At 40.3% G+C, this 25,859-nt stretch overlaps 1 protein-coding gene across 2 annotated transcripts; it reads right to left on the reverse strand.

Annotated features, from left to right (window-relative positions):
* Positions 1-451: 451 nt before the first annotated feature.
* tbc1d12a (TBC1 domain family, member 12a) lies at positions 452-17,874 on the reverse strand. Of its 2 annotated transcripts, XR_008302510.1 has the most exons (14): positions 15,288-17,874; positions 13,540-13,657; positions 9,953-10,029; positions 9,676-9,758; positions 8,463-8,580; positions 7,491-7,597; positions 7,199-7,279; positions 6,422-6,507; positions 6,200-6,271; positions 5,890-6,018; positions 5,361-5,470; positions 4,700-4,958; positions 2,806-4,572; positions 452-2,771 (listed from the first exon to the last, which is right to left on the reverse strand). XR_008302510.1 is itself a non-coding variant. In XM_034308124.2 (13 exons), exons 1-13 carry the CDS (start codon positions 17,549-17,551, stop codon positions 4,501-4,503), a joined length of 3,576 nt encoding a protein of 1,191 aa, XP_034164015.2. In that variant the 5' UTR covers positions 17,552-17,874; the 3' UTR covers positions 452-4,500. The 2 variants fall into 2 exon arrangements, 1 of the variants encoding a protein (XP_034164015.2); XM_034308124.2 differs by having other exon boundaries at positions 452-4,572.
* Between the last annotated feature and the right edge of the window lie 7,985 nt (positions 17,875-25,859).

A 25,859-nucleotide genomic window follows, 5' to 3' on the forward strand; every position in this document is an offset into this window, starting at 1 on the left:
CTCACCAATAAGAGTCAACTCTTTTGACTCCCAAACGAATCATTCTTCTTTGCATAACTACAGAAATTATTTGAATTTGTTGGCGATCAAGTTTTCAAAGTTCGGAAGCCCTAAACCGCAAATTGTTAAAAAAAAAAAGTTCAAGTGCGATGTCATTATTACGACTTATGACATCATATGAGGTGTTAAAGTTAAATCACTTGAATTAATTCTAAATTATAAATTTGGATCATCATATTTAATCCGTAGCTGTGCAGTAGCAGTGAATATTGGCCAAATTAAATAAGCTAATATTCATTAAGTTAGCTTTGTCATAAGAACTTGTTTAAAGTTAATATCTTAAGTTTAAATAACAACATAGCACGCCAAACTTATTTTTTCCCCCCAAATTGCCGTCCATAATTCTGTAAATTATGTTAAAAAAAAACAAAGAAAGAACAGAGACTGCATGTTGGGAATGTTATTAATTTATATTTACATTTCTAATCTAGAGAAATCATTTCACAGTTTATATACAACACTCAGAGCATGTAAAAAAACCTGTACAATAATGAGTTCAAATTTAAAAAGGAAATAAAAAGCAAGTTAGTTACATCACTGTACTTCTTTAACTGTTGACGTTTTAGATGAAAAGAATCAGGTTATTGTTTCTGACAGAACGGGAGGTGATGATGATGATGATGATGGTGATGATGATGTTAAAGCGGCTCCACGTGATCTGTTTAGTGTGTTACGTGACTCCAGAACGTCATGAGTCAGTAGTTTAAGAAAATTATTTGGTCAAACGATTTCATATAAAACATCAATCAGGCCTTCAAAGACGCTTTTAGTGTTTAAAAAATATAACAAACTCTGAAACAGGAAGTGTGTTTTTAAAGCTCTGGAGCTCCAGCAATCAAAAAACTACTGGGTTCTTCCTGCTAGAACATTCATGATGGAAGGGAGTGAAAACTTTTGCATCGCCATGGTTCTCACAAAAACGTTAACAAAAATTCAGAATGATATGAAGATCCAGAGAGACCACATTATTATTATTATTACCGTATCTCAGATCAACAAAAAACTTATTATTATTATTACCGTATCTCAGATCAACAAAATCAACAAAATGTTTTAAACATGAAGAACATCGGAAACGTGGAATTGGAAAGCTCATTCAAAAGTAAATCGTTCAGAAAATAAAGTACTAAATATAGCAAGCTAATGCTAGACTGCAGTAGCTAAATAAAAATAGCTAAACTAGCAGGATACAGAGCATGTGATGCCTTTTATACGCTTTTCTGGCCACAAGATTCAGGATCATCAAGGTTGCATTCTGATTGGCTCTCTGTGCACAGGTTTCTTACACTTTCTTACGTTTCAGAGGAAGAACCAAAAGGAAGCTGATCTCTAAAAACAGTTTTAAAGGCAGATAGTGGTGAGTAAACAAACAAAAAAATCTCTCATGGCTGAGGAAAAGGCTGTGATTGGTCGCCTGCCATGTCAATCAAACGGCTTCATTCTCTGAAAGTGGGTGGATCTTGGATATGTTTATTGATTAAACATTCAAGAAATCAAAATTTTTTTAAAAAGAATATTTAGAACCCTGAACGTTCTTCAGTTCACCTTCTATCATAAAGGGTTTTCCTATTAGGGAAAGTTCTGGATAGAACCCTTTTAGAAAGCTAGGAATGTTTATATATAACAAAGAAGCTTAAATAATGTAGAACCCTAGAAATTAGTGTTTATGAGAAAGTAGAACCATTATTTGGAAGATAATAACTATCAAATGAGCCCTTGGATAATGCAGAACCCTATAACTGTTTCCCCGTCAGAGAAGGTTCCAGAGAGAGCCCTTTTAGTGAGTTAACACCCCTTACTTGATACAAAGCAACTTATAACTTAGTGTTTATCAGAAAAGGTTTCACGCAGAACCCTTAGTAATCCAGCAGAAGACTTCCTTAATGTCCTTATAGGAGAAGGTTCCAAGTAGAACCATTGTAGAGAGCCAAGAACCCTAAAACCACATAGAATCCTACAACTGAGAATTTATCAGAAAGTAGAACCTTCACAGGAAGTCAAGAACTCCTGATTATCCAATGAACCATTAAATAACGGTTGTAGAACCCTACAACTGATTCACTATCAGAGAAGGTTCCAAGTAGAACCCTTTTAGAATGCTAAGAACTCATACTTATTAGAAAAACCTCTAAAATAAACATTTTCTTAGCCATCTAAAAGGGATCTACTTGGAACCTCCATAGAACCCTACAGCACAGTGAATAGCAGAAGGTGTTTCAAGCAGAACCATGTTAGAAGGCCAGGAACCCTTGATGAACCTTTAAATATAGAACCTTATGGGTTTTTTTAAATTTATATTTTATATTTTTCTATCAGAGAAGATTCCAAGCAAGCTAATAACCCTTACCTATCCAATGAACCCCTAAAGAACCCTTGAAGAACCCTTGTTCTAAGAGTGTACTATTTAACAAGAAGTTATATGATAAGGTTCTAAATATTAATAAGAAGAAAATAATGAGAATAATTTGGAGTTTTGTATCACACACCTATTCACGTAATACACACTCTCTTAGAACAAAGGTTCTTCAAGGATTTTTTTTTGAAAGCTTAGGAAAAAAGGTTCTAATTGGAGATGATTTGTTGTAAAGTTCTACAAAGAATCTTCTCCCAGATAACTAAGAGTGTAGACTTACAGATTTACAGACTTACGTTAGCTATAAAGTCTGGAACATTTTGTCACTAAACCAACCATCCGGGACCTGCCTAAGAACCTTTAAGAGTTCCCCAGAGGGACAACTGAAGAACCTTTAGGGGTTCCCCAGAAGGACGAATGAAGAACCTTTAGGGGTTCCCCAGAAGGACGAATGAAGAACCTTTAAGGGTTCCCCAGAAGGACACCTGAAGACCCTTTAGGAGTTCCCCAGAAGGACGAATGAAGAACTTTTAAGGGTTCCCCAAAAGGATGAATGAAGAACCTTTAAGGGTTCCCCAGAGGGACAACTGAAGAACCTTTAAGGGTGAAGAACCTCTGAAGAACCTTTTTATATAGAGCTCAGAAGCGTAAAGGAACAGAAACATGGTCTCTCTGGACTTCTGTAAGAAAAAGAAAGTTTTAAAAACACCTACAAGAGCTTCAGAAAGGAGTGTGTATGCAGGTGTGTGTGTGTGTGTGTGTGTGTAACATAGGGTTTGGCACTAGTGTGTATCAGCTCTTAGGCTGCTGGTGTGTGTGTGTGTCTGTGTGTGTGTGTGTGTGTGTGTGTGTGTGAAGGAATTGCACTTGTGTGTATCGGCCTCACAGATCAGTTCCGAGTATAAAGGCCATGATCAGCGCTACTGTGTGTGTGTTTATGTGTGTAGTGTTTTACAGTTGTGTGGATACAAGTAGCTGATTCGATGTTAGCTATTATACGGTTACTTCTCGATCTACCAGATATCTTATTTTTCTTTGCTTAAATAGTTTCATTTTTTAAAAGCTGAATGAAATTAATTTCAGGACAGTTGGCCAAAAAAAATTTTAAAAATCATTAACGATAAACATATATTTACGAACGTACGTTTGGTCATTGCTCATGGCTGTAAAATATTTTTACGTATGAAGGTTTAACGATTTTTCTTTCAGTTTCTAGTCCAAATTAGCTTTTTCAAACCCAGTTGCCTGATATTCTAAAAAAAAAAAAAAAATTAATAGCTAGCAAAAAAAAATGGTCGCTATTTGACAACACGGCTCACGTTCGTTAACGTGTTATAATTTGGAAACATCGTATCAAAATAAAGTGTCGTTTTTGTTGCTTGTCTTCAAGTAATGTTTACATTATGTTTTAACATTTTTGCCATCTGGTTCTTATGTTGCTGTTTAACAAGAGTTCCTGGTTCAAGGAGGGCGGAGCTTAACTTAACGTGATCACATGACATCGCAACAACAGATACTTAATGTTAGCTAGCTTGCTCGCGAACTTACTAGCTGCTAAATATAAGATAGGTACTGCTAGCTACTGAGGTATTCTTCATGTTAGCTAGGCTAACTCAGTATTGCGTGTAGGAAGCTAGCTAGCTTAGGTAAATTCGCTAAGCTATTATACTGTTTATTTACAAGTATTTTGTCTTTAAAAGTAAAAAAAACATGTAGAGTTGATGTCATATAATCAGATTGATTAACTTTACAATAAGCTCCGCCCTTGATGACTCAGGAACGCCGGTCACTCCGTCACAACGATCACTGTTCATCGGAATCGCATGGCCGTACACTTGCGTTAGCACGTATTTGCTTTACAGTCACAAACATTTGGCACGATAACATCACACAAACATCTCTCACACACACACACACACACACAAACAGACACTGAAATGTCTTCTCTACGTTAGACGAATCTGCTGCCGAGTTTCTTCCAAAATCTTCCACGAGTCGCTGAACCGCTGCAGTCCGACTCGTTAATACTGTACACGACACTCCGTTTAAATATTCCCAAAATCTCATACTTCATAAATCGTCATCCGTTAGCTTCTTAATGCAGGACTTCCTGTTTTATCAGCTTCTTTAGGTCCATCTTTCATCAGAGCTGAAAAAACCTGCAGCAGAAAATAACCTGAGTAAATCATACACTGATTATTATTTACCGTATTTCCTGGATTATACGCTCCATCGTGTTTATTTTCACACCTGTGTTCTGTGGACGTTTTTATTTAGGGCGTGTACCTGGTTCCAGCGGCGGTTGTTGCTGAGCATGTGTGTGTTGGCGATGCAGGTGAAGAGTGTGTGTGCCGGGGTGTTCTGCGGGAGGCGGGACAGGAACTGGGCGCTGTGGATGAAGTCCATCTGCAGCAGGACGTCCTGATAAAGGCGCAGGATTCCCAGCGCCGTGCGGAACAGAGCTTCCTCTCCGTCACGGCAAAACAAATCCCACACGCGACACGCCACGTCCAGCGGCAACGGCTTACTGTACAGCGTGAAGATCCTATACACGCACACACACACACACACACACAGTCAAATCCAGTGCATTGGGATCAGGGAGTGGGGAATACAGAGTAGGGATAGGGAATAGGGAGCAGGGAGTAGGGAATTGGAAGTAGGGAGTAAGGAATAGGGAGTAGGGAATAGTGAGTAAGTGATAGGGAGTAGGGAATTGGGAGTAAGGAACAGGGAATAGGGAGTAGAGAATAGGGAATATAGAGTAGGGAGTAGGGAATTGGGAGTAGGGAATATAGAGTAAGGAGTAGGGAATCGGGAGTAGAAGGTAGGGAATAGGGAATGGGGCGTAAGGAATAAGGAATAGGGAGTTGGGAATAAGGAATAGGGAATAGGGAATAGGGATTAGGGAGTAGGGAGTAGGGAGTAGGGAGTAAGGAACACTTACCAGTCTATGAGGTAAAAGTCTGGAGTCAGACTGTTGCTGTGAAAGTGCTGGAATAATTTAGGCAGATTCTCCTCGAAGAAAACCTCAAACGCAGCAAAATACTTCAGCATCTGCACAATAAAGCACAAAATCCCAAAAAACACGAACTTTATAGACAGAAAATCAGAATTTATCTCCCGGAACCAGTTACCCAGAGATGAAGCCTCAGATAGTGACAGACCACCACATGACAATTACGGAGGAAGAGGAGTTAGCGATGCTAATTCATGTGAGCGTACGTCTCTCAAAGCATCATGGCTGCGCGTGCAGGCTTTTTAAGAAACTCGTTAATACGACCTGATTATAAATTATTTAAATCTAATTATTTAAATATAAATTATTCTCATTAGAAATATTGGTTACTACAGTTAGACAGCTACTGACGAAAAACAAGACCGCTCCTATTTATAGCACTTGGTTTAAAGGGAGCAATGCGGTATTTTGTTAACTCCGTCAGAGGTGTGTGTGTGTGTGTGTGTGTGTGTGTTACCAGGTCGTGGTCCACCCTGAAGAAGGCCATTTGACATGGTTTGTTGAGAAGGTTAGCAAAGGCAATAAAGGCGTCGGCTTCCTCGAGGTTCAGAATAAGAACAGCAGCTATGAAGGACATTCCCTGCACCTTAAACACACACACACACACACACACACACACACTTCAGTATCACACACTCATGAAACACTACAGTAGTGATTAGTGTACAGGGTTTTAAAGTGTGTGTGGTATTTGGAGTCACTAACACTAACACTAAAAACCTGTGACAGAAACTTCTAGAAACATCACCACGTTCTCTGATACTCACGTATCCTACGTCAGGTCTGTAACACGTGTACGCGCCCAAGACGTTGTGCAAAACATCGTGATACGGTCCACCCTTCAGAGAGGGAGAGAGAGAGAGAGAGAGAGAGAGAGAGAGAGGGAGAGAGAGAGAGAGAGAGAGAGAGAGAGAGAGAGATTATAGAAGGTCACATGGTCATAACACTTTTAGTAATAATTACATTTTTTTGTCGAACCTGTTCCTCACCTTCTGGAATATATAGAGCGAAGGGAAAGTCCTGAAAATGTCCAGCTTAATCAGGTCCAAACTCGACTCCTTATCTACGCCACAATCTGGAATAAAAACAGAAATGATAAGATACACATTCATAAATAACACTTACGTTATAACTTTGACTTTGACTTTTGAAGTGTGTGTGTGTGTGTGTGTGTGTGTGTAGAGCTGTACAGGTGATTAGCAGAGGTGCTGATTTTGCTAGCTAGAAAACCCTAGCAGGCAGGAAAGCAGGTGTCTCCTGTGTCGGCATAGCAACACGCCAAAAATCATAAATGTGTCAAAAACAGAAAAGCTTCGGGAAATCGCAAATTCGATTCCTGAAGCCTGGCTTTGCTCTCTGAGTGGGAGGGGCATACTCGCTCTCCCCTGTCAATCACAGCGACACTGTATGTGGAAGAGGGCAGATAGCGCTTTTCTTCCAAGCGCGTTACGCTGCACTGTGATGTTGCGAAAAGACATGGTTGGCTTCACGTGTTCTGGAGGAAGCACGTTAGCTACGTTAGCCTTCACCCTCGCAGGTTGGTAGCTGTCGTGTAATAGCGACGGATCGGAACTGGTCAAAACCGAATTGGGTTTAAAATGTGGGGGAAAATGAAAAAAAAAAATTCTGTTAATGCTTCGGAAATTTCCAATTCCAAATTTTTATTATAAAATGTACAAGTATCAGCACATTATCCAAATTTTCTCAAAGTTTATTTATTTAACAGAACTTGAGCTAGAACGTTCTGAAAGAAAACGAGCTCGTACCTTCGTTCTCACTGAGCGAACCCGTCTCGTTGAAACTGCGCCACTTCTCTTTAGCTCGAGACAGGAAGATTTCATACAGTTCTGTAAACACACACACACACACACACACACACACACACACACACGCACACACGAGAGGACACATTACGTTAATTCTCTCCATCATGCATATTTAATATTAGCTGATGTTATTCCAAAACACAGGACAAGTTGAAAAGCTGCTCATGGATAATATCGTAATTGAGAGAAGGCTATGTCCACGTAAAAGTTAAAAGGTCGTTTCCATGGTTACCGGGGGTGATGTTGAGCTCGTTTCCGATGGCGAGGCTCCAGATTTTGCCGCGTATGCTCGGTGGGAGACCCTGCCACCACAACTCCCGCACACGCCGCGTGTTCCTCCTGAATAATCAATTAATTCATTTAAATATTAATGAGCAATTAATGAATCAGTCAGTTCAGATACTCTGTTAATCCATCCATCAGTTAATCAGCTCACTGACTCATATGTTTGTGCAAATAATCTAACAGTGATAAAGTACCTCACTGTAAAGTTACTCATTATTTATTGCATATTATGGAGATTGCAATATCAGGAATATCACACATCGCATTACACCACAGCGTTGCCGAGTTCTGGCTCCTGATTGGTCAGAAGCTGTTGATTAATTCTCTATAACAGCAGCTCTGACAGTAGCGCAGGTTTATATTAATGCGCTCGTTCTGATACGTTATCGTCTCTATAGCAACAGCTCATTCACAGAGACTTTTTCTGTAAGGAAATGTGTTTATGTAACATGTATGGAAGGAGTCTCCAGTGTCAGTGCTTTGTAACAGTCAGAGGTAAAGCTGTAACTAAGATTTCCGACATCTTCAGGACAGAGGAGTTTACGCTTCTTTGCGGTTTCTCAGTAAAATGCGTAACAAGCTGCGATTTGTTTTTTTTTGTCTTATTAACTTGAAGAGAGAGAATAAAGAGAGGCTGGTGAGGGAACGAGTGTTTATAGCTGCTATAACGTAAGCGACAACAGGAACTGATATTGACTGTAGGTAAAAATGGATAAAAAGTATGACATGTCTTTCTTTAATTATTTAAAAATTGTAATTGTTGGTAAATTGCTGTGGCGCGAGGGGAATAAACCACTTGGGGACACGCTGTTATAGGAAAATAATCAGCTTCAGGGTGGTAAGAGTAACTCCGCTTCGTCACACCACGCCGTTACTCAGTACGTTGCTGTATATCCAGCAGATAAACGAGTGCGCTCACATGTTCTCCCAGTTGGGCAGGATCTCCGTGTTCCAGACCACCACAGCGCGAGCGATGCTCTCCTCCTGCCGGTGTCTCTCCTTCATCTGCTTCTTCTTACGCTGAGCCTCCTTCAGCTCTGAACACGGAGGAGAGGAAGGATGGACAAAACAGAAACACAACACACTCGACTTCAAACATAACACTAAAAACTGAGGAAAGGAAATGACAGAAATGAGAAGCACCCTGTGAACCACAGGACTTACTTTCTCACCTCTGTTTTCCTCTACATTCTGGTTTTGTTGTGTGACACTGAGACACAGAGAGAGAGAGAGAGAGAGAGAGAGAGAGAGAGACATGGAGAGAAACAGAGAGAGACAGACAGAAAGGGAAACAAAGAGACAGAGAGAGAGAGACAGATAGAGAAAGACAGACAGAAAGAGATAGATAGAGAGAGATAGAGACAGAAAGGGACAGATAGAGAGAGAGAGAGAGACAGATAGAGACAGATAGAGAGAGAGACAGATAGAGAGAGAGACAGAGAGTCAGAAAGAGACAGAAAGGGACGGAGAGAGAGAGAGAGAGAGAGTGATAGAGACAGAAAGGGACAGATAGAGAAAGACAGACAGAAAGAGATAGATAGAGAGAGATAGAGACAGAAAGGGACAGATAGAGAGAGAGAGAGAGAGACAGATAGAGAGAGACAGAGAGTCAGAAAGAGACAGAAAGGGACGGAGAGAGAGAGAGAGAGATAGAGACAGAAAGGGACAGATAGAGAGAGAGACAGATAGAGAGAGAGACAGAGAGTCAGAAAGAGACAGACAGAGAGAGAGAGATAGAGACAGAAAGGGACAGAGAGAGAGAGAGAGAAATGGACAAAGACAGACAGAAAGAAACAGAAAGAAACAGAGAGAGAGACAGACAGATAGAGAGAGACAGAGAGTCAGAAAGAGACAGACAGACAGAGAGAGAGAGAGACAGAAAGGGACAGATAGAGAGAGAAATAGACAAAGACAGACAGATAGAGAGAGACAGACAGAGAGAACACTGTGGACACTGCCCCCTAGTGAACATGTTCATATTACAGGAAGTGGACTGATGTGAGTGATATGCAGAAGTGGGAAGTGAGAAAGACAGACAGAGACAGAAAGAGAGACAGAAAGAGACAGATAGAGGAAGTGGGAAGGGGAAGTGTGTGCTGGTTGGAGGAGAAGCAGGAGCAGTGTGTCCTCACCCCTCCTCTTGGCTCCTGCCATCATCTCGTTGTACTGCTGTCTGTGTCTCTGAGCTTCTTCCTCTGACTTGGCCGGCAGGTTCCTGAGACCGACAGGACAACGTGGAAATTTTACTGTCAATTTTGTGTGAATTTTCTTTTTTTGTTGTTTTGTGACTCGCTGTTTTAAGGCAGTAAAGCGCTCTGCCTTAATTTTTTAAAAAATGTTTACAAGTGTTTATGTTTAATGTTTATAAAGTTTAAAAAAAATGTAGTTTCAGGTGTAAAGAAGTCTTACGCAGGTCTGTCTTCCAGAATGAGCCCCGTGGTGGACAGAGGCTCAAACTCCAGATTCTTACGTCTCACTGGCTCAGGCTGAGAGAGAGAGAGAGAGAGAGAGACAGAGAGAAAGAAAGAGAGAGAGAGAGAGAGAGAGAGAAAGAATGTCAAACAGAGAGAAACATGGAAAGAGATAGAGACAGACAGAGAAAGAGAAACAGAGAAAGAGAGAGAGAGACAGAGAGAAACAGAGATAGACAGAGAGTGAGATACAGAAGCAGAGAGAAAGATAGAGAGAGAAGTGACAGAGAGAACGACAGACAGAAAGAGACAGATAGAGATAGACAGAGAGAGACAAATAGAAAGACAGACAGACAGAAAGAGACAGAGAAAAACAGAAAGAAACAGAGAGAGACAGAGGGAGAGAGAGAGAGAGAAAGACAGAAAGAGAGATAGAAACAGATAGAGAGAGACAGAGAAACAGAGAGACAGAGAGAGATTGAGCGAGAGAGAGAGACAGAAAAGGAGAGACAGAGAAACAGAGAGAGTGAGAGACAAACAAAGAGAGACAGATAGAGAGAGAAACAGGGAGAGAAAGAGAGACACAGAGAGAGACAGAAAGAGACAGATAGAGACAGACCGATAGAGACAGACAGAGAGAGGCAGAAAGAGATGGATACAGAGAAATGGATAGAGAGAGACAGAAAGAGACAGAGAGAGAAAGACAGACAGAGAGAGAGAGACAGATAGAGAGACAGAGAGAAACAGATAGAGACAGATAAAGAGAGAGACAGAAAGAGACAGACAGAGAAATGGATAGAGAGAGATAGAGAGAGACAGAAAGAGACAGATAGAGATAGACAAAGAGAGAGAAAGACAGACAGAGAGAGAGACAGAGAGAAACATATAGAGACAGATAAAGAGAGAGGCAGAAAGAGACAGATAGACAGAGAGAGACAGAGAGAAACAGATAGAGAGAGATATTTTTAGTGTGTTTTTAACACCGTGTCTCAGTGTAATCTTCAGTTCCATGTTTTCAGGATGATGGCTGTCCTGAAGTGTGTTGATGAGACATTCCTGTGGTGCATCAGGTGTGTGTGTGACTCCACCAGTGTAAACACACCACCACCCTCCATCACGTCAGAATTACAGGGCGTTCACTGTTTTTATTTTTGTTTAGGGCGTGGTCACGTGCTGAGGCCGCCAACTGAACGTCATTTTCAACTATTATAAACAGGTTTAGAATAATTCATTGTTTTATACGTTTTAATGGCTGTAATGACATTAATGACAGCTCTATCCTTATTAACATCGCATGGGCCATGAATATACATGAATATGCAAATTAGGACACACCTCCATGTCCTTGTTAAATCCCTAAAATCCCTAAAAGCTCACATTAGTAACAGGAAGTTACTAGATGGATTCATTTTAAGAAAATACACATGTAGGCATCCAAATTTAAAATAACAACACTACAGAAGACTAGGAACGTGATAAATATCAGTAACACGATAAACTTTGATATTTAATACGTTATCGTAAACGTTTCAAAATATTCATGTCACACTTGTGCTTCCTAAACGTCCTCATTCTGGACAAATTTAAGAAGGTCATCCCTTAATTCTGTTAATTTTAGAGATTAAAAAAGCATTTAAGTGTTCTGACAGAGGAGCTCTGTGTGTGTGTGTGTGTGTGTGTGTGTGTGTGTCTGTGTGTGTGTGTGTGTGTGTGTGTGTGTGGAATACAGAGAGACACCTGTGGATTGCGTGGAGTGAATCATAAGCAAAGTAGATTGCAGAAGCTCAAAGCTACTTTCAGTCAAAACACACACACGCACACACACGCACGCACGCACACGCACGCACGCACACGCACGCACGCACACACACGCACGCACACACACGCACGCACACGCACGCACGCACACACACGCACACACACACGTGCACACACACGCGCACATCCAGAACAGAGGGAGAAGTCAGACAGCTATAGAAATGGCAGCTGCCACCTAAACACACACACTCTCACACTCACTCACACACACACACTCTCACACTCTCTCACACACACACACACACACACACACACACACACACACCTCGTCCCAAGCCTACTGGTCGCTGTTATCATTTGTGTTTGTGTCCCTCTGTGATATTTTCTAACTAATTTATTTAGTTCTATTTCCCAAAACTAGTAGCCTGAGTAGTTAATTAGGATGAATGAGAGCTGAAACGCATCATGTGGCACTGCGCAATCTTTAACGTTTACTTATATTAACGTTCACGTTATTGTTCACGTTCACGTTAAAGTTCCCGTTCATATTAATGCTCACATCAACGTACGTTAATGTTTATGACCATGTTCAAGTTCATGTTCACGTTATTATTCACATTCACGTAAATAATAATGTCCATGTTAAAGTTCTCGTTCATATTAATGGTCACGTTAATGTATGTTAATGTTTACGGCTATGTTCACGTTAACGTTCGCGTTAATGTTCATGTTCACTGTAATGTTAACTTATATTAATATTCACATTAATATTCACATTCATGTTAAAGTTCTCGTTCATATCAATGCTCGTGTTAATATACATTAACGTTTACGACCATGTTTACGTTATTGTTCTGTCAATGTTCACGTTAATATTCATATTACTGTTCACTTTAATGTACGTGTTAATGTTCATGCTCACTTTAATGTTAACTTATATTAACATTCACGTTAAAATTCACATTCATGTAAATGTTCACGTTCATATTAATGCTCACGTTAATTTACGATAATGTTTATGACCATGTTCATGTTAACGGTCACGTTAATGTTCACGTGCATATTAATGCTCACGTTAATGTACGGTAATGTTTACGACCATGTTCACGTTAATGTTCACGTTCAAGTTAATGTTCGCGTTCAAGTTAATGTTCATATTACTGTTCACGTTAATGTTTACGTCCATGTTCACGTTAATGTTCGCAGTCACGTTAATGTTCATATTACTGTTCACTTTAATGTACATGTATTGTTCACGTTATTGTTAATGTCAATGTTCATATTAATGCTCAGGTTAACGTACGTTAATGTTTACAACCATGTTCACGTTAATGTTCGCGTTCAAGTTATTGTTCATATTACTGTTCACGTTAATGTACGTTAATGTTTATGACCATGTTCACGTTAATGTTAATGTCAACGTTCACGTTAATATTCATAACACTGTTCACATTAATGTATATGTTAATGCTCTTGTTATTGTTAATGGCAATGTTCATGTTAACGTTCGCATTCATGTTAATATTAATGTTCATGTTCACTTTAACGTTAACTTATATTAACATTCAAATTAATATTCACATTCATGTTAATGATCTCGTTCATATTAATGCTCACGTTAATGTTTACAACCATGTTCACGTTCATATTATTATCGTTATTATTAATGTCAATGTTCACGGTAACGTTCGCATTAATATTCACATTCGCGTTAACGTACGTTCATGTTACAACCATTAATATTATTACCGTTCATGTTCACACACACACACACACACACACACACACACAAGCTATCAGTGAGCTCCGGTCCCTGCGCTTCCTCACCTGCTGTGGGATTCGGGAGTCTCCGGAATTTTCCTTGGGAGAAATTTTCCCAAATAATCTCCATCCTGAAGCAGCTGCCGTGGCCTTCGACTCTTTGGGCTTCCAGGAAAACAGACTTCTGTAGAGACAGAAATGAGGAAAAGAAACTCTGATGCGTGTTATATACTTGCTTATCTCACGGCGCTGTCAGGTTCTGGCTTCTGATTGGTCGACAGGTGTTGATTAATTTTCTATAACAGCAGCTCTGACAGTAGTGCAGATGCAAATCACAGCTTTATATTAAAGAGCTCTTTATAACGTTATCATTATTATATCTATTATGTTATATATTTTAATAAAAACAGCAGCACAATCCAACATCATGAGATCAATCTGCATGCCACATATCGCCATGGTTACAGCGACATCTCTGATTGGTGGGTTTCGCTTTGGTACTGAAAGAAGACTAGCTACATTAGCCTCGTCGCTTCAGAGTGTAAAATTCAGACACCAAACATGTCTCAGCTCATCTTCTACAATTAACGTAAAGGATTGAAATTTCATTTTTTTTACCCGAACAATTACTTTTCGATAAATCATAAACGTTTAACAATATTTAAAACTAAAGATGTCCGACATTAAGGCGTGGCTGAAGGTTTTAAATGCTACAACGTTGAAATGTTTCTATTATTAACGTCACAGACAGCTGATCTCATCTGCACACGCTAAATAGCGCAACGCCACTTTAGCTAAAAACCTATCCAGGAAGTTTCACACATACACCTGAGAGTCGAAAGGAAACCAGGAAGTAAACGGGAACATTATCACTTACACACACGTCACACATTAATCATTAATATTCTCCTATTTTTACTTTCAATTTAACTTTCATTCAACTGTAAATTTATACATTTTATTTTTTACATAATCTTTTTATTATTATTTATATTAATATTTCATTTGTGTCCTGAATTTATTACCGTTCATTACTGCTTTTATTTTATTGTTTTTATATATTATTGTGCTGTCTTGATTTTTTTTAATTATTCATTTTATTTTATTCTTTTTATCACTATTTTATTTTAGTTTATTTTATTTAATCAGGGTAGCCACATGGAGATCAAATCTCTTTTCTTTTCTTTTTTTTTTTAATATTGTTATATATTTAAAACATTTTTCTTTTTTATATTTAAAAATATTTTTATATTACTGTTGCATTTGTGTCATGATTTTATTGTTTTATTATTGTTTCTTTCACCCTTTTTATACTATATTATTTTCCTTTTTTATTAATTTTTATAAATGTGCATAATTATTAATTTATTTCATTGTGTTTATTGCTGTCACTTTTTTATATTATACTTTCGCTTGTGTCATGACATTATAATTTTATATATTTATATATAACACAATTAAAAAGATTATTGTTATTATGATTATTATAATTTTTATTATATATATTATAATTTTTAGTACTGCCACATGATTTTTTCTTAAAGTTTTATTCTATTGAATTGTAATTCTATAATAGTGTTTTAATTGTTTTTAATTGTTGAAACATTTTATTTTATAACAAACGACGATCCATTAACAACAAGCCGGCACGTAACACGTGGAAATGCAGCAACGGCTTTTTTAATATATTGAATATTTAAAGTTTCATTTGCTCTCGATATCTTGTTTTTTTTTCCCCACCGTTGAAGCTACAAGACTAAAGGTTGCGTATTATTTGCAATCGTTGATGTCATTGTTGCGCCTTTTGTTCGCACCTCGTAAGGAAGTCGGTGAAACCGTGCCTCTTGTTCACCGTCTGCTCGGCTGAAGGTTCAGGATCGACGCACTCGCTCTCCTGAAGTTTATCAGGAGCACTCTGTCGACGGCCGAGCTCCAAGCTGTTCATAATAACATCCATGTCTCCAACGTCTACGAAATAACCAGCGTTATCGTCGTTCAGGGGGGTGGAGTCACAGCTGAGCGATACCGCCTGCCCGGGATTAGTCCTCAGAGTCCGCGGTCTCGCCACACCGACACCGTCGCCGAAGTCTACATCAATCTCCTGGGTGCTCACTTCTTCATTAACGTTAGCTATAGAAAGTTTTGAGATGGTTTCTGGTCCAAGATCTGAGGTGCTTCTCACTTCCTGGTGCCGTTCTACGGCGTTCCAAGGTTCCCTGACGGAATAAACGGGGATGGATGAAGTTCCCGAAATGGTCCTTCGGTTTATAACTAAATATCCGCAATTTCCCACCCTGACACCTTTATCTAGAGCTTCGTTTGTAAAGGTTCCTTCATGTTGAATCTGAAATTCGCCACAGTTCACATCTCCATTGAGTATTTTCATCTCTAATTCCGTGCAGCAGGAACTCAGACACTTCCTGACACCTGGATTTTCCCAGCTGGCAAACTCGGCTTTGGTCGCATCATTCCCCAGCTGAGGATTCCCAGAAATCTGATCCCGATGTAACACTCTGTCCACAAGTGGCAGTGTGTCCATGGGTCCAGCTCCTGCTTGGCTCACACCGGTTTCCCTCATGCTCACGGGTTCTCCAGTTACTGTACCCGCTGTTTTGACATCTAATGTTCTTACGTTTCCGCATGTGGTCAGACTGCTACGAATTCCAGCTACAACCGGACCAGGATTGGTTCTCCCAGTACCTGCTGTCCCTCCAGACGAGGTTAGATTGGCATGATTTCCTCCAATACTCACAGTTTCTCCAGCTACACTGAAACTGGTGTTGTTTTCACAGGTTCCTGACATTTCTTCTGCAACAACTGGGCTAGCACCGGTTCTCCTGGTACCTGCTGTTTCTCCAGATGTGGACAAACTAGCACTGGTTCCTCCAATATCCACCATTTCATCAGCTACCCTTGGACTAGTGTTGGTTTCAGGAGTTTGTGAGGTTTCCTCTGTGACAACCGTACCATGTCTTTCACCAGATGCAGTCAAATCGCCATCGGTTCCTCCGATATCTTCCATTTCTCCAGCTACAATCAGGTGTATCTTGGTTCTCCAGGAGTTGGTTGTTTCTTCAGATGCAGTCATGCTGGCACAGGCTCCAGATGTGGTAGGAATAGCATTGGTTCCTCTAATACTTTCTGCATTTGGGTTTACACTGGTCCATCTGGTATCCGTTATTTCTCCAGATGTTGTCTGATTACCACTGGTTTCTACAGTACTAACAGTTTCTCCAATCACAACTGGACTGGCATGAAATTCCCAAATATCTGCATCTTCTCCATCCGATGTGTTTATGGTTCCACACGTCGTCAGATTGCCATTGGTTTCACCAACGCTAGCTGCCTCTCCAGTTACAGCCAAGCTTATGTTGGCACCTGATGTTTCTGCAGATGTGGTCTGATTGCCACTGGATTCTCCAATCACAAAACCACTGGCATGGAATTCCCAAACATCTGCAGCTCTTCCATCTAATGTGTTTATGTTTCCAGATGCAGTCAGAGGTCCATTGCTTCCATGAACACTAGCTGTTTCGTCAGATATAAACCAGCTGGAGTGGGTTCTTCTAGTATCTGATGTTTCTCCAGATGTGATCAGACTGCCATTGCTTCCCTCAATATCTTCTGTTCCTTCACTTACACTTGGGTTGGCGTGGAACCCCCAACGATGCACTTCTTCTCCGTTTGCTGAGTTTATGAGTCCAGATGTTGTCAGGTGACCATCAGGACAATTACGATTTCTGTTTTGAGTTAGGTTGGGATTGATTTCTCTATCTGATGCCCAGATGTGTCCAGATGTGTCTGGGTTGGATTCCCCATCCTTTGGTTCCAGACTCAGCTCAATCACACCACCAGGTTCTGGAAACCCGTTGATCTCAGGTTCTTCAGAAGTGACCCGGTTTTCTCCTGAGTTAACAGTACATTTTGGACCTGAATTAAACCCAGTGTTCCTGTGAGCACACTGAGTCTGAGCCACAGGATGGAGTGTGTGTGTTTTACACCCTTCAGCTCGGTTTTCATTCACATCCACGCCGAAAGACAGGACGAACTCGGTACCGTCCTCTCGGTCCATCTCCATCACGGTCCGAACCCGGAAGTGCAGATCCAAAACATTAGCTTCGCCTCTATCCGACTACGAGGATTAAACCGGTTTATTGCTCTGTTTACACACCGGGATATCATTTTACATCCATATACGCGGACATGCAGAAATCTTTAAATGAAACAATTCACTAATTATCCGATTCATATCGCGAAAACTGAGATATTCGGTGTAAACCGAAGCCATCGCTGGTAATCGGTGCTAATCTGCTCTACATCGAAGAGAGGTTTAGCTTCATTTCCACCGCACGCGCAAACACAGACGCCATTTTGAATGGAACAACGCCGGTGGCTGAGTTCACAACCGCATCCTCACTCCCTACACACGCGCACTACCTAGGGCACAAATCAACGCCGCTCTCCGCCCTACGTAGTGCATGTGCTATCCAATAGCGCTCCATTAGGGATTCAGCCCATGCAGCGTTCCCCTGCCCAGCAAAGACCATACAGAGGACGTTAGAAGGATTAAAGCGACATCTAGTGGTTAAAGAGAGTAATTACACCAATAGATTTCATTAATAATCAATAATACAATAATCAATACTCTACATACTAACTACAACTCATATTATTTTATTATTTTTTTCTATATTTAAATTTGTTATAATTGCTTTATAAATCACGTTGGTAAACTTTTAAACGTGGTATTTAAAATAAATTAAATTAAAATAATATTTTTTAAAAATAACCCAGAACTTTGAAATTTTGGAAATAAATTATGATATATAAATGATTTTTTTCCAATCTAATTATTGTAATTAAGTAATATCAATATATATATATATATATATATATATATATATATATATATATATACATATATATATTTACATTTAAACAATAATCTCTAATGATCTATAGTAAAGTGGTATAAATAAACAAATAAATAAATAAATAAATGGTTTTGATCCCTGTTATTGTAATTAAGTAATATCCATGGTCTAAAAATAATATCTGCATATATTTATATATTTACACATATGTTAATTCAATAATACAATAATATAATACTTTTATAGCACCAAGTCCTAAAAGTAAAGGGTTATTTAAAATAAAATAAAATAAAACAAAATTAAATTACAATAATAATAAAATAATAATTAAATTAAATTTGGAGCTTAAATGAAAAGTTATATATGAGAGTGAGTCAAATGAAAACCTTAAAAGTGCAACATAAACTAGTACTGAATAAATTTTTTTTCCTTGAGTAATTCAGCTACTCTTTAATCACTGCAATATTCGCATTGAATAAAACAGAAATTATTAGAAAATTGCAATTTGCGATAAACAGTCCAAAATTGTCATTTGATTCTTATAAATGACGTAATAAATAGGGATGTTATCCGAACATTAACATCAGGAATATGTTTTTTTTTTATGAACAAAAAAATTTATTTTATTTTTTGTCATTAGAAATTAAAAACAGACAGTAGGTTAAATCATGTTTCTGTTCTGCAAACGTATTTGAATATTTAAATGATTTATTCAGTAACCATTTTCTCTGTTACATCATTAAAGAGGAAATCAATTAACAGTGAAATGTGCATTCGGACATAAACACATGAGAGTTGGTCATTGTGACCAATGAGTGGCGCTACAACACCATCATCCACATCTGTCTGCTCTGATCCACTCCGACTGTGGGAGATTTTATCAAATCTCCAGGAAATAAAAGTACAGCCCTCAGTGATGATCTTTTATTACACTCAAATTTGATCTGAACTAAGGTCACAAAGTAGAGGGATTCAGAACATGGAGCAATTACAGATAAACCCGAGATCAATTCAATTCAATTTTATTTGTATAGCGCTTTTAACATTGTCACAAAGCAGTTTTACAGGAATATATAAATTCAGAATATAAATTTTAAATGTAGGAATTTATCCCTAATGATCAAGCCAGAGGTGACGGTAGTGAGGAAAAACTCCCTGAGACGATATGAAGAAGAAACCTCGAGAGGAACCAGACTCAAAAGGGAACCCATTCTCATCTGGGTGACACCGGATAGTGCCATTATAAATAATTCCCTTTTTATAACTGTATACTGTATACAAAGCCACCACAGTAACCTCAGCCTCAAAGCCACCACAGTACAACTGTCCATATAAACCGCAGTCCAAAGCCATCTCCACGGTCCCCAGATGGCACCAACCCCAGCAATCTCAATGATCTTCAGGCCGTCCAGCAGGGAGCGATCTAAACCAATGAGAACTCCAACCAGAAGTAGGGCATCAGGATGTATCAGGCAGGTCTGGAGAGCAGAAGGGGTCAGGATCACTGGCATCTCAGGAGTAGCATGATAGAGAGAGAGAGAGAGAGAGAGAGAGAGAGAGATTGTTAGGTGAGCTTTTGTCCTCTAATGGTTAAGGACAATGTAATTTGCATGCAGAGAGCAAGCAGGGACTCCGGCAAGACTAGCTATGACAGCATAACTAACAGGGAGAGCCAGAAGCTAACACAGACATGAGGGCACCCTGGGACATACAGCGGCCAGCCACTCCACCATTCACAAACCTGAGCGAACGCAGGGACACCTGACTACTGAGTACTGAGAGATAAACCCGAGTACAGTGAGATAAACCCGAGTACAGTGAGATAAACCCGAGTACTGAGAGATAAACCCGAGTACTGAGAGATAAACCCGAGTACAGGGAGATAAACCCGAGTACTGAGAGATAAACCCGAGTACTGAGAGATAAACCCGAGTACAGTGAGATAAACCCGAGTACTGAGAGATAAACCCGAGTACAGTGAGATAAACCCGAGTACTGAGAGATAAACCCGAGTACTGAGAGATAAACCCGAGTACTGAGAGATAAACTTGAGTACTGAGAGATAAACCCGAGTACTGAGAGATAAACCCGAGTACTGAGAGAGAAACCCGAGTACAGTGAGATAAACCCGAGTACTGAGAGATAAACCCGAGTACAGGGAGATAAACCTGAGTACAGGGAGATAAACCCGAGTACAGTGAGATAAGATTTGCGTCATGTTTTGGATCTATTTGTTAATCTCTTTAATAAAACATTAAACTGCACTTGCATTCGTCTCTGACTCCATCGCATGACAGATTACTTGGCCTACCTCATGGATGCAGGAGGAGAGCAGGACTGCCGAAATGCCACAGCAGCCCAAGGAAGACTTGTGGGGGATTTATCACTATCGCCTGGCTAAGCTGAACCAAAGCTGACACCAATGCTCTCTCACCCGCCTTCGCCGCACCACAAGCTCTGGCTATGCCTCTGAGTTCACTCATCTCCCGTCTAGACAAGTACTCAGGAGAGACCGCCCAATGCAAAGATTTTCTGTTGCAGAGCTAACTCTACTTCGTGAGCGTCTCGGAACAATGCAAAATTGCCCAATTTGTCGGCCTGCTCACGGGAAAAGCCTTAAATTGGGCTACAGCGGTTTGGTTCCAAGGAAGGGAACACTTGTCATCGTACAACCCTTTTTTCAGTGAGTTCATTTGATCGAGTATTCGATCATTCCCCCAAAGGCAAGGAAATTGGGGAACAGCTTCTCACCATGTCCTAAGGACAAAGAGCTGAGGCTGAGTATGCGTTAGGATGCTCCTTATCCTTGCAGAGGGAAGTGGATGGAATGAGCCAGCAATCAAGCTCGTCTTTTGCCAAGGATTAAGCCTGGAAGTGCTCACAGAACTGGCTTGCCAAGATGAAGAAAATGTCCCTCAGTTCATTGATTGATCTAGGTATTCAACTTCATCACTTCATTCGCAACCACCAAGTGCCTAAGGAAACTTTGAACACAGCCCAAAAGCAGTTGCTCTGAACTGATGCAGCTGAGCCAAGCCAAGTTAAGTGACACACAGAGAGAGAGAGAGAGAGAGAGAGAGGGAGAAGCTCAGGAGGAAAAACTCTGCTATTACTGTGGTAACCCTAACCACTTTGTGGCACAATGTCCTTCTCGTGCAAAAACTCCAGCCAAACACAACACCATTGAGAGAACCAACACCCTCACTGTCTCCTCTAGGGTGAGTCCATCTCATTTCTTATCTCACCAATCCTTTACTCTGAATGTGCAGAAAAACACTCAGATCGTTTTTCTGATCTCTCAGCATTGACTGACTCTGGAGCTGCCAAAAAGTTCATGGACCAAGCCACTGTAGAAAAACTGAACATTCCCACACAACCACTTCAACATCCTCTGAAAATTCACTTTATTGATGGTGGACCCATAGGAAACGGAACCATAACTTTTTGCACCAAACCCCTCCTTCTCAAAGTCAGCACCCTCCATCAGGAATACATCTCATTTCTAATCAGCGTCACTACTAAGCACCTCATCATTCTAGGATTTCCCTGGATGCACCTCCACGACCCTTAAGTCAACTGGTTTGACAAGGAACGGACAAGATAGTCATCCCATTGCATGGATCACTGCCTGCACGTTCCCCGTCTCTTGATCACTTCAACTACAGTGGAAAGCCCCAAGACCCATGCTCCAACAAACATTCCCACAGAAGATCATGAATTCCAAGGAGCTTTTAGTAAATCCAAAGCTAGTGGTCTGCTACCTCACCACACATATAATGTGCCATAGTGCTCATGCCGGGAACCACCCCACCTCGTAACTGAATTTACCCACTCTCCTTGCACAGCAACAAGTGATGGAGGGTTATATCCAAGGGGCGTTGCAAGGAAAGGTTTCTTCCCTCACAGAATGGCCTACTCCCAAGACAGTCAAAGATCTACAGAGACTCCTTGGCTTTGACAACTTCTACCAGAGGTTTATTAGATGTTTCAGTTTGCCACTCCACTCACATTTTTCTATTTAAGAAGGAACCCAAGCACTTGTCATGGAACACAGCAGCCAATGAGGCTTTTGAGTGACTTAAGAAAGCAGTCACTACCGCCCCATTCTAAAACATCCTGATCCCTCAAAACCATTCATTGTAGAGGTGGACACCTCTGAACCTGGAGTGGAAGCAATCCTGTCACAGAGGTTTGGAGACAAACCAAAACTCCACCCTGTGGCCCTCTTTTGTAAAACCTCTCCCCTGTATTCTAAGAAACTCTCCCCAGCAGAACAGAATTACAACATCTGGAATTGAGATTTGTTGGCTGTCAAACTAGCCCTAGAAGAATTATCTCATTATCAATATCTTCACAGATCATAAAAACCTCAAGTACCTAAAGACAGCTAAATGTCTGAACCCTCACCAAGCCTGCTGAACCTTATCCTTTACCCAATTCAATTTCATGCTCTCATTTAGGCTGAGTTCCAAGAACACTGGAGCAGACTCCCTGTCAGGCCTGTATCACACAGAACCCAAGGAGCACATGTTATCTCCCTCCTGGTTTGTGGAGGCTATCTCTTGAGACATCGACAGTGAAATAACTCACACACCAGCCCAACAAATCCCCACTGCCTGTCCTCCAGACAAGACATACAGTATGTGCCACCAAACCAAAGGAGCAAACTGATCACATGGGCACACACAACCCCTGCTACAGGTCATCCAGGCATACACAGGGCCTACCACCTCTTTTGGAGACCTAACATGTTGACTGACATCCACCGATTCATCTCTTCAAGCACCACATGTGCACAAGCCAAAGTACCATGCATTCTACCCTGCCCTTACAAATGCCACAACGACTTTGGTCTCACCTTGCCATCAACTTCACAAAGAAATACAGTCATCGTAGATCGATTCTCGAAATCCCTGCATCTTATCCCACTGTCTAGTTTGCCCACCTCCTTCGAAACAATCTTAATCTTCATACAAATATTCCACAACTGTGGAATCCCTGAAGTCATTGTAAATGACTAAGGCACTCAGTTAACGTCCAGGGTCTCGTCCAGCATTATGGAGAAACTGGGTGTCTCTGTTTAATGTTTAATGTGTGGTTACCACTGACAAGCTAATGGACTGCGTGAATTTGAACGGGCAAACCAGGAAGTTGCCATTTCTTAAGATCATTTTGTGCTGAGAACCAGGAGGATTGGGCTCAGTTCCTCCATTGGGCTGAGTATGCCCAGAACTCACTGCTCCATTCAGCCATGCAGCTGACTCCTTTTCACTGTGTACTTGGTTACCAACCGCCCTTATTTCCCTAGAATGCTAACTCCACAGATTCACCCACATGAATGGTTTAAGCAGAGTGAAGTGTGGCAGAAAGCACACAGGCAATTGTATCAGGGTTTTTTTTTGCAGGGGTTTGCAGACCAACATTGAGGAGAAACCCCACAGTTCCAGCCTGGTGACTGAGTATGATTAGACACCAAAGATTTCTGGAACACCCAGGGCTGTAGGAAGCTCAGTCCCAGATACATTGGCCCATACATGATCATGAGCCACAGTAAACTAGCACTCTTGTTCCACAGTTCACACCTCAAGCCTGTCACACTGGGACCACTACCATCTGATATCCCCCCACTTCTCCACCTGCATCCCTGGACATAGAAGGACAACCTGCTTATCTGGTCAAAACCTGCCAGGAATTCCACACCAAACAGCCCAAATTATCAGATTAGACAGATAGACAGACAGACAGACAGTGAAAAAGACAGACATCTAGACAGACAGATAGACAGAAAATCAGACAGACAGATAAACAAGATAGACTGAAAAAAGATAGACAGATAGAAAGAAAGACAGAAATACAGAAGGACATGGTGCTAGACAGACAGATACACAGACAGATGGGCAAAGAGAAAGACGGTTGCATAGAAAAGGCAGACAGACAAACAATTGGGAAAGCCAGGTAGAAAGACAGAAAGACAAAAAAAAAAAAACACAGACATAGGCAGAGATAGATAGATAGATAGATAGATAGACAGACAATTAGGGACAAACCAAAACAAAGACAGACAGACAGACATGCAGACAGATAGAATGAAAGAGATACAAACAGATAGAAAGACAGACAAAATGACAGACAGACAAATAGTCAGACACACAAGTAAACAATTAGAAACAGACAGATAGGCAGACTGACGAACAGACAGAAGTATAGACAGACAGATAGAAAGAAAAGAATATGGATAAATAGACAAAGAGAGACACATATAGAAAGACAGACAAAAAGACAGACAGGCAGATATACAGTATACACTCACTACAGTCATGCAGTTATCTAATCAGCCAATCATGTGGCAGGAGCGCAATGCATAAAATCATGCAGATACAGGTCAAGAACTTCAGTTTATGTTCACATCAAACATCAGAATGAAGAAAAAATGTGATCTCTGTGACTTTAACCGTGGCATGGTTGTTGGTTTGAGTATTTCAGAAACTGCTGATCTCCTGGGATTTTCACACAGTCGCTAGATTTTACACAGATTGGTGCAAAAAAACAAAAAAAATTAAATGAGCGACAGTTCTGTGGGTGGAATCGTCTTGTTGATGAGAGAGATCAGAGGAAAATGGCTTGGTTTGGTTTGGTTTGAGCTGCCAGGAAGGATATAGTAACTCATACAATCACTCTTTACAACCGTGGTGAGCTGAAAAGCATCTCATCATACACAAAACATCAAACTTTGAGGTGGATGAGCTACAACAGCAGAAGACCACATCAGATTCCACTCCTGTCAGCCAAGAACAGGAATCTGAAGCTATCATGGGACTCACCCAAACCGGACAGTTGAAGATTAGAAAAAAAAAAAAAAAAATCGCCTGGTCTTTTTCCAGTCTTCTACTATCCAGATTCAACTGGGTGAGTCTGTGCCCATGATAGCCTCAGATTCTTGTTATAGCCGACAAGTTTGATGTGTTGTGTTGATATTTTGAGATACTTTTCTGCTCACCACAGTTTTAAAAAGTGCTTATTTGAGTTATCATAGACTTCCTGTCAGCTCAGACCAGTCTAATCATTCTGCTCTGATCAAGACATTTCCACTTTATATATATATGTATATAAAGATATATATATCTTTATATACAGTTAAGTCCGGAAGTATTTGGACAATGACTGAGTTTTTGTGATTTTGCCTTTATACTCCACCACAATGGATTTGAAATAAAACAATCAAGATGTGATGGAAGTGTAGACTTTCAGCTTTATTTTAAGAGGTTCCATAAAAATATGCCATTTACCTTTTAGGAATTACAGCCATTTTCAACAAAGTACCTCCATTTTCAGGGGCTCAAAGGTATTTGGACAAAGTGACATAATTGTAAATATAACCATAATTTTAACACTTGGATGAAAATCCTTTGCAGTCACTGACTGCCTGAAGTCTGAAGCCCATGTTCTCAAAACTCAAATTCTGAGTTTCCTCCCTGGAGATGCTTTGCCACGCCTTCACTGCAGCCACCTTCA

The sequence above is a fragment of the Pangasianodon hypophthalmus genome, chromosome 10 (genome assembly GCF_027358585.1).
Source record: "Pangasianodon hypophthalmus isolate fPanHyp1 chromosome 10, fPanHyp1.pri, whole genome shotgun sequence".
NCBI classification, from domain to species: Eukaryota; Metazoa; Chordata; class Actinopteri; order Siluriformes; family Pangasiidae; genus Pangasianodon; species Pangasianodon hypophthalmus.

What these genes read in the sequence shown, in the direction of transcription:
- tbc1d12a (XM_034308124.2), bottom strand. Translation starts at nt 17,551, where the DNA reads ATGGAGATGGACCGAGAGGACGGTACCGAGTTCGTCCTGTCTTTCGGC. An exon ending in ATTCTGGAAGACAGACCTGC is followed by an intron (nt 9,759 to 9,952) that starts GTAAGACTTCTT and finishes TGTCGGTCTCAG; the next exon opens with GAACCTGCCGGCCAAGTCAG. An exon ending in TTCGCTCAGTGAGAACGAAG is followed by an intron (nt 6,508 to 7,198) that starts GTACGAGCTCGT and finishes TTTTTATTCCAG; the next exon opens with ATTGTGGCGTAGATAAGGAG.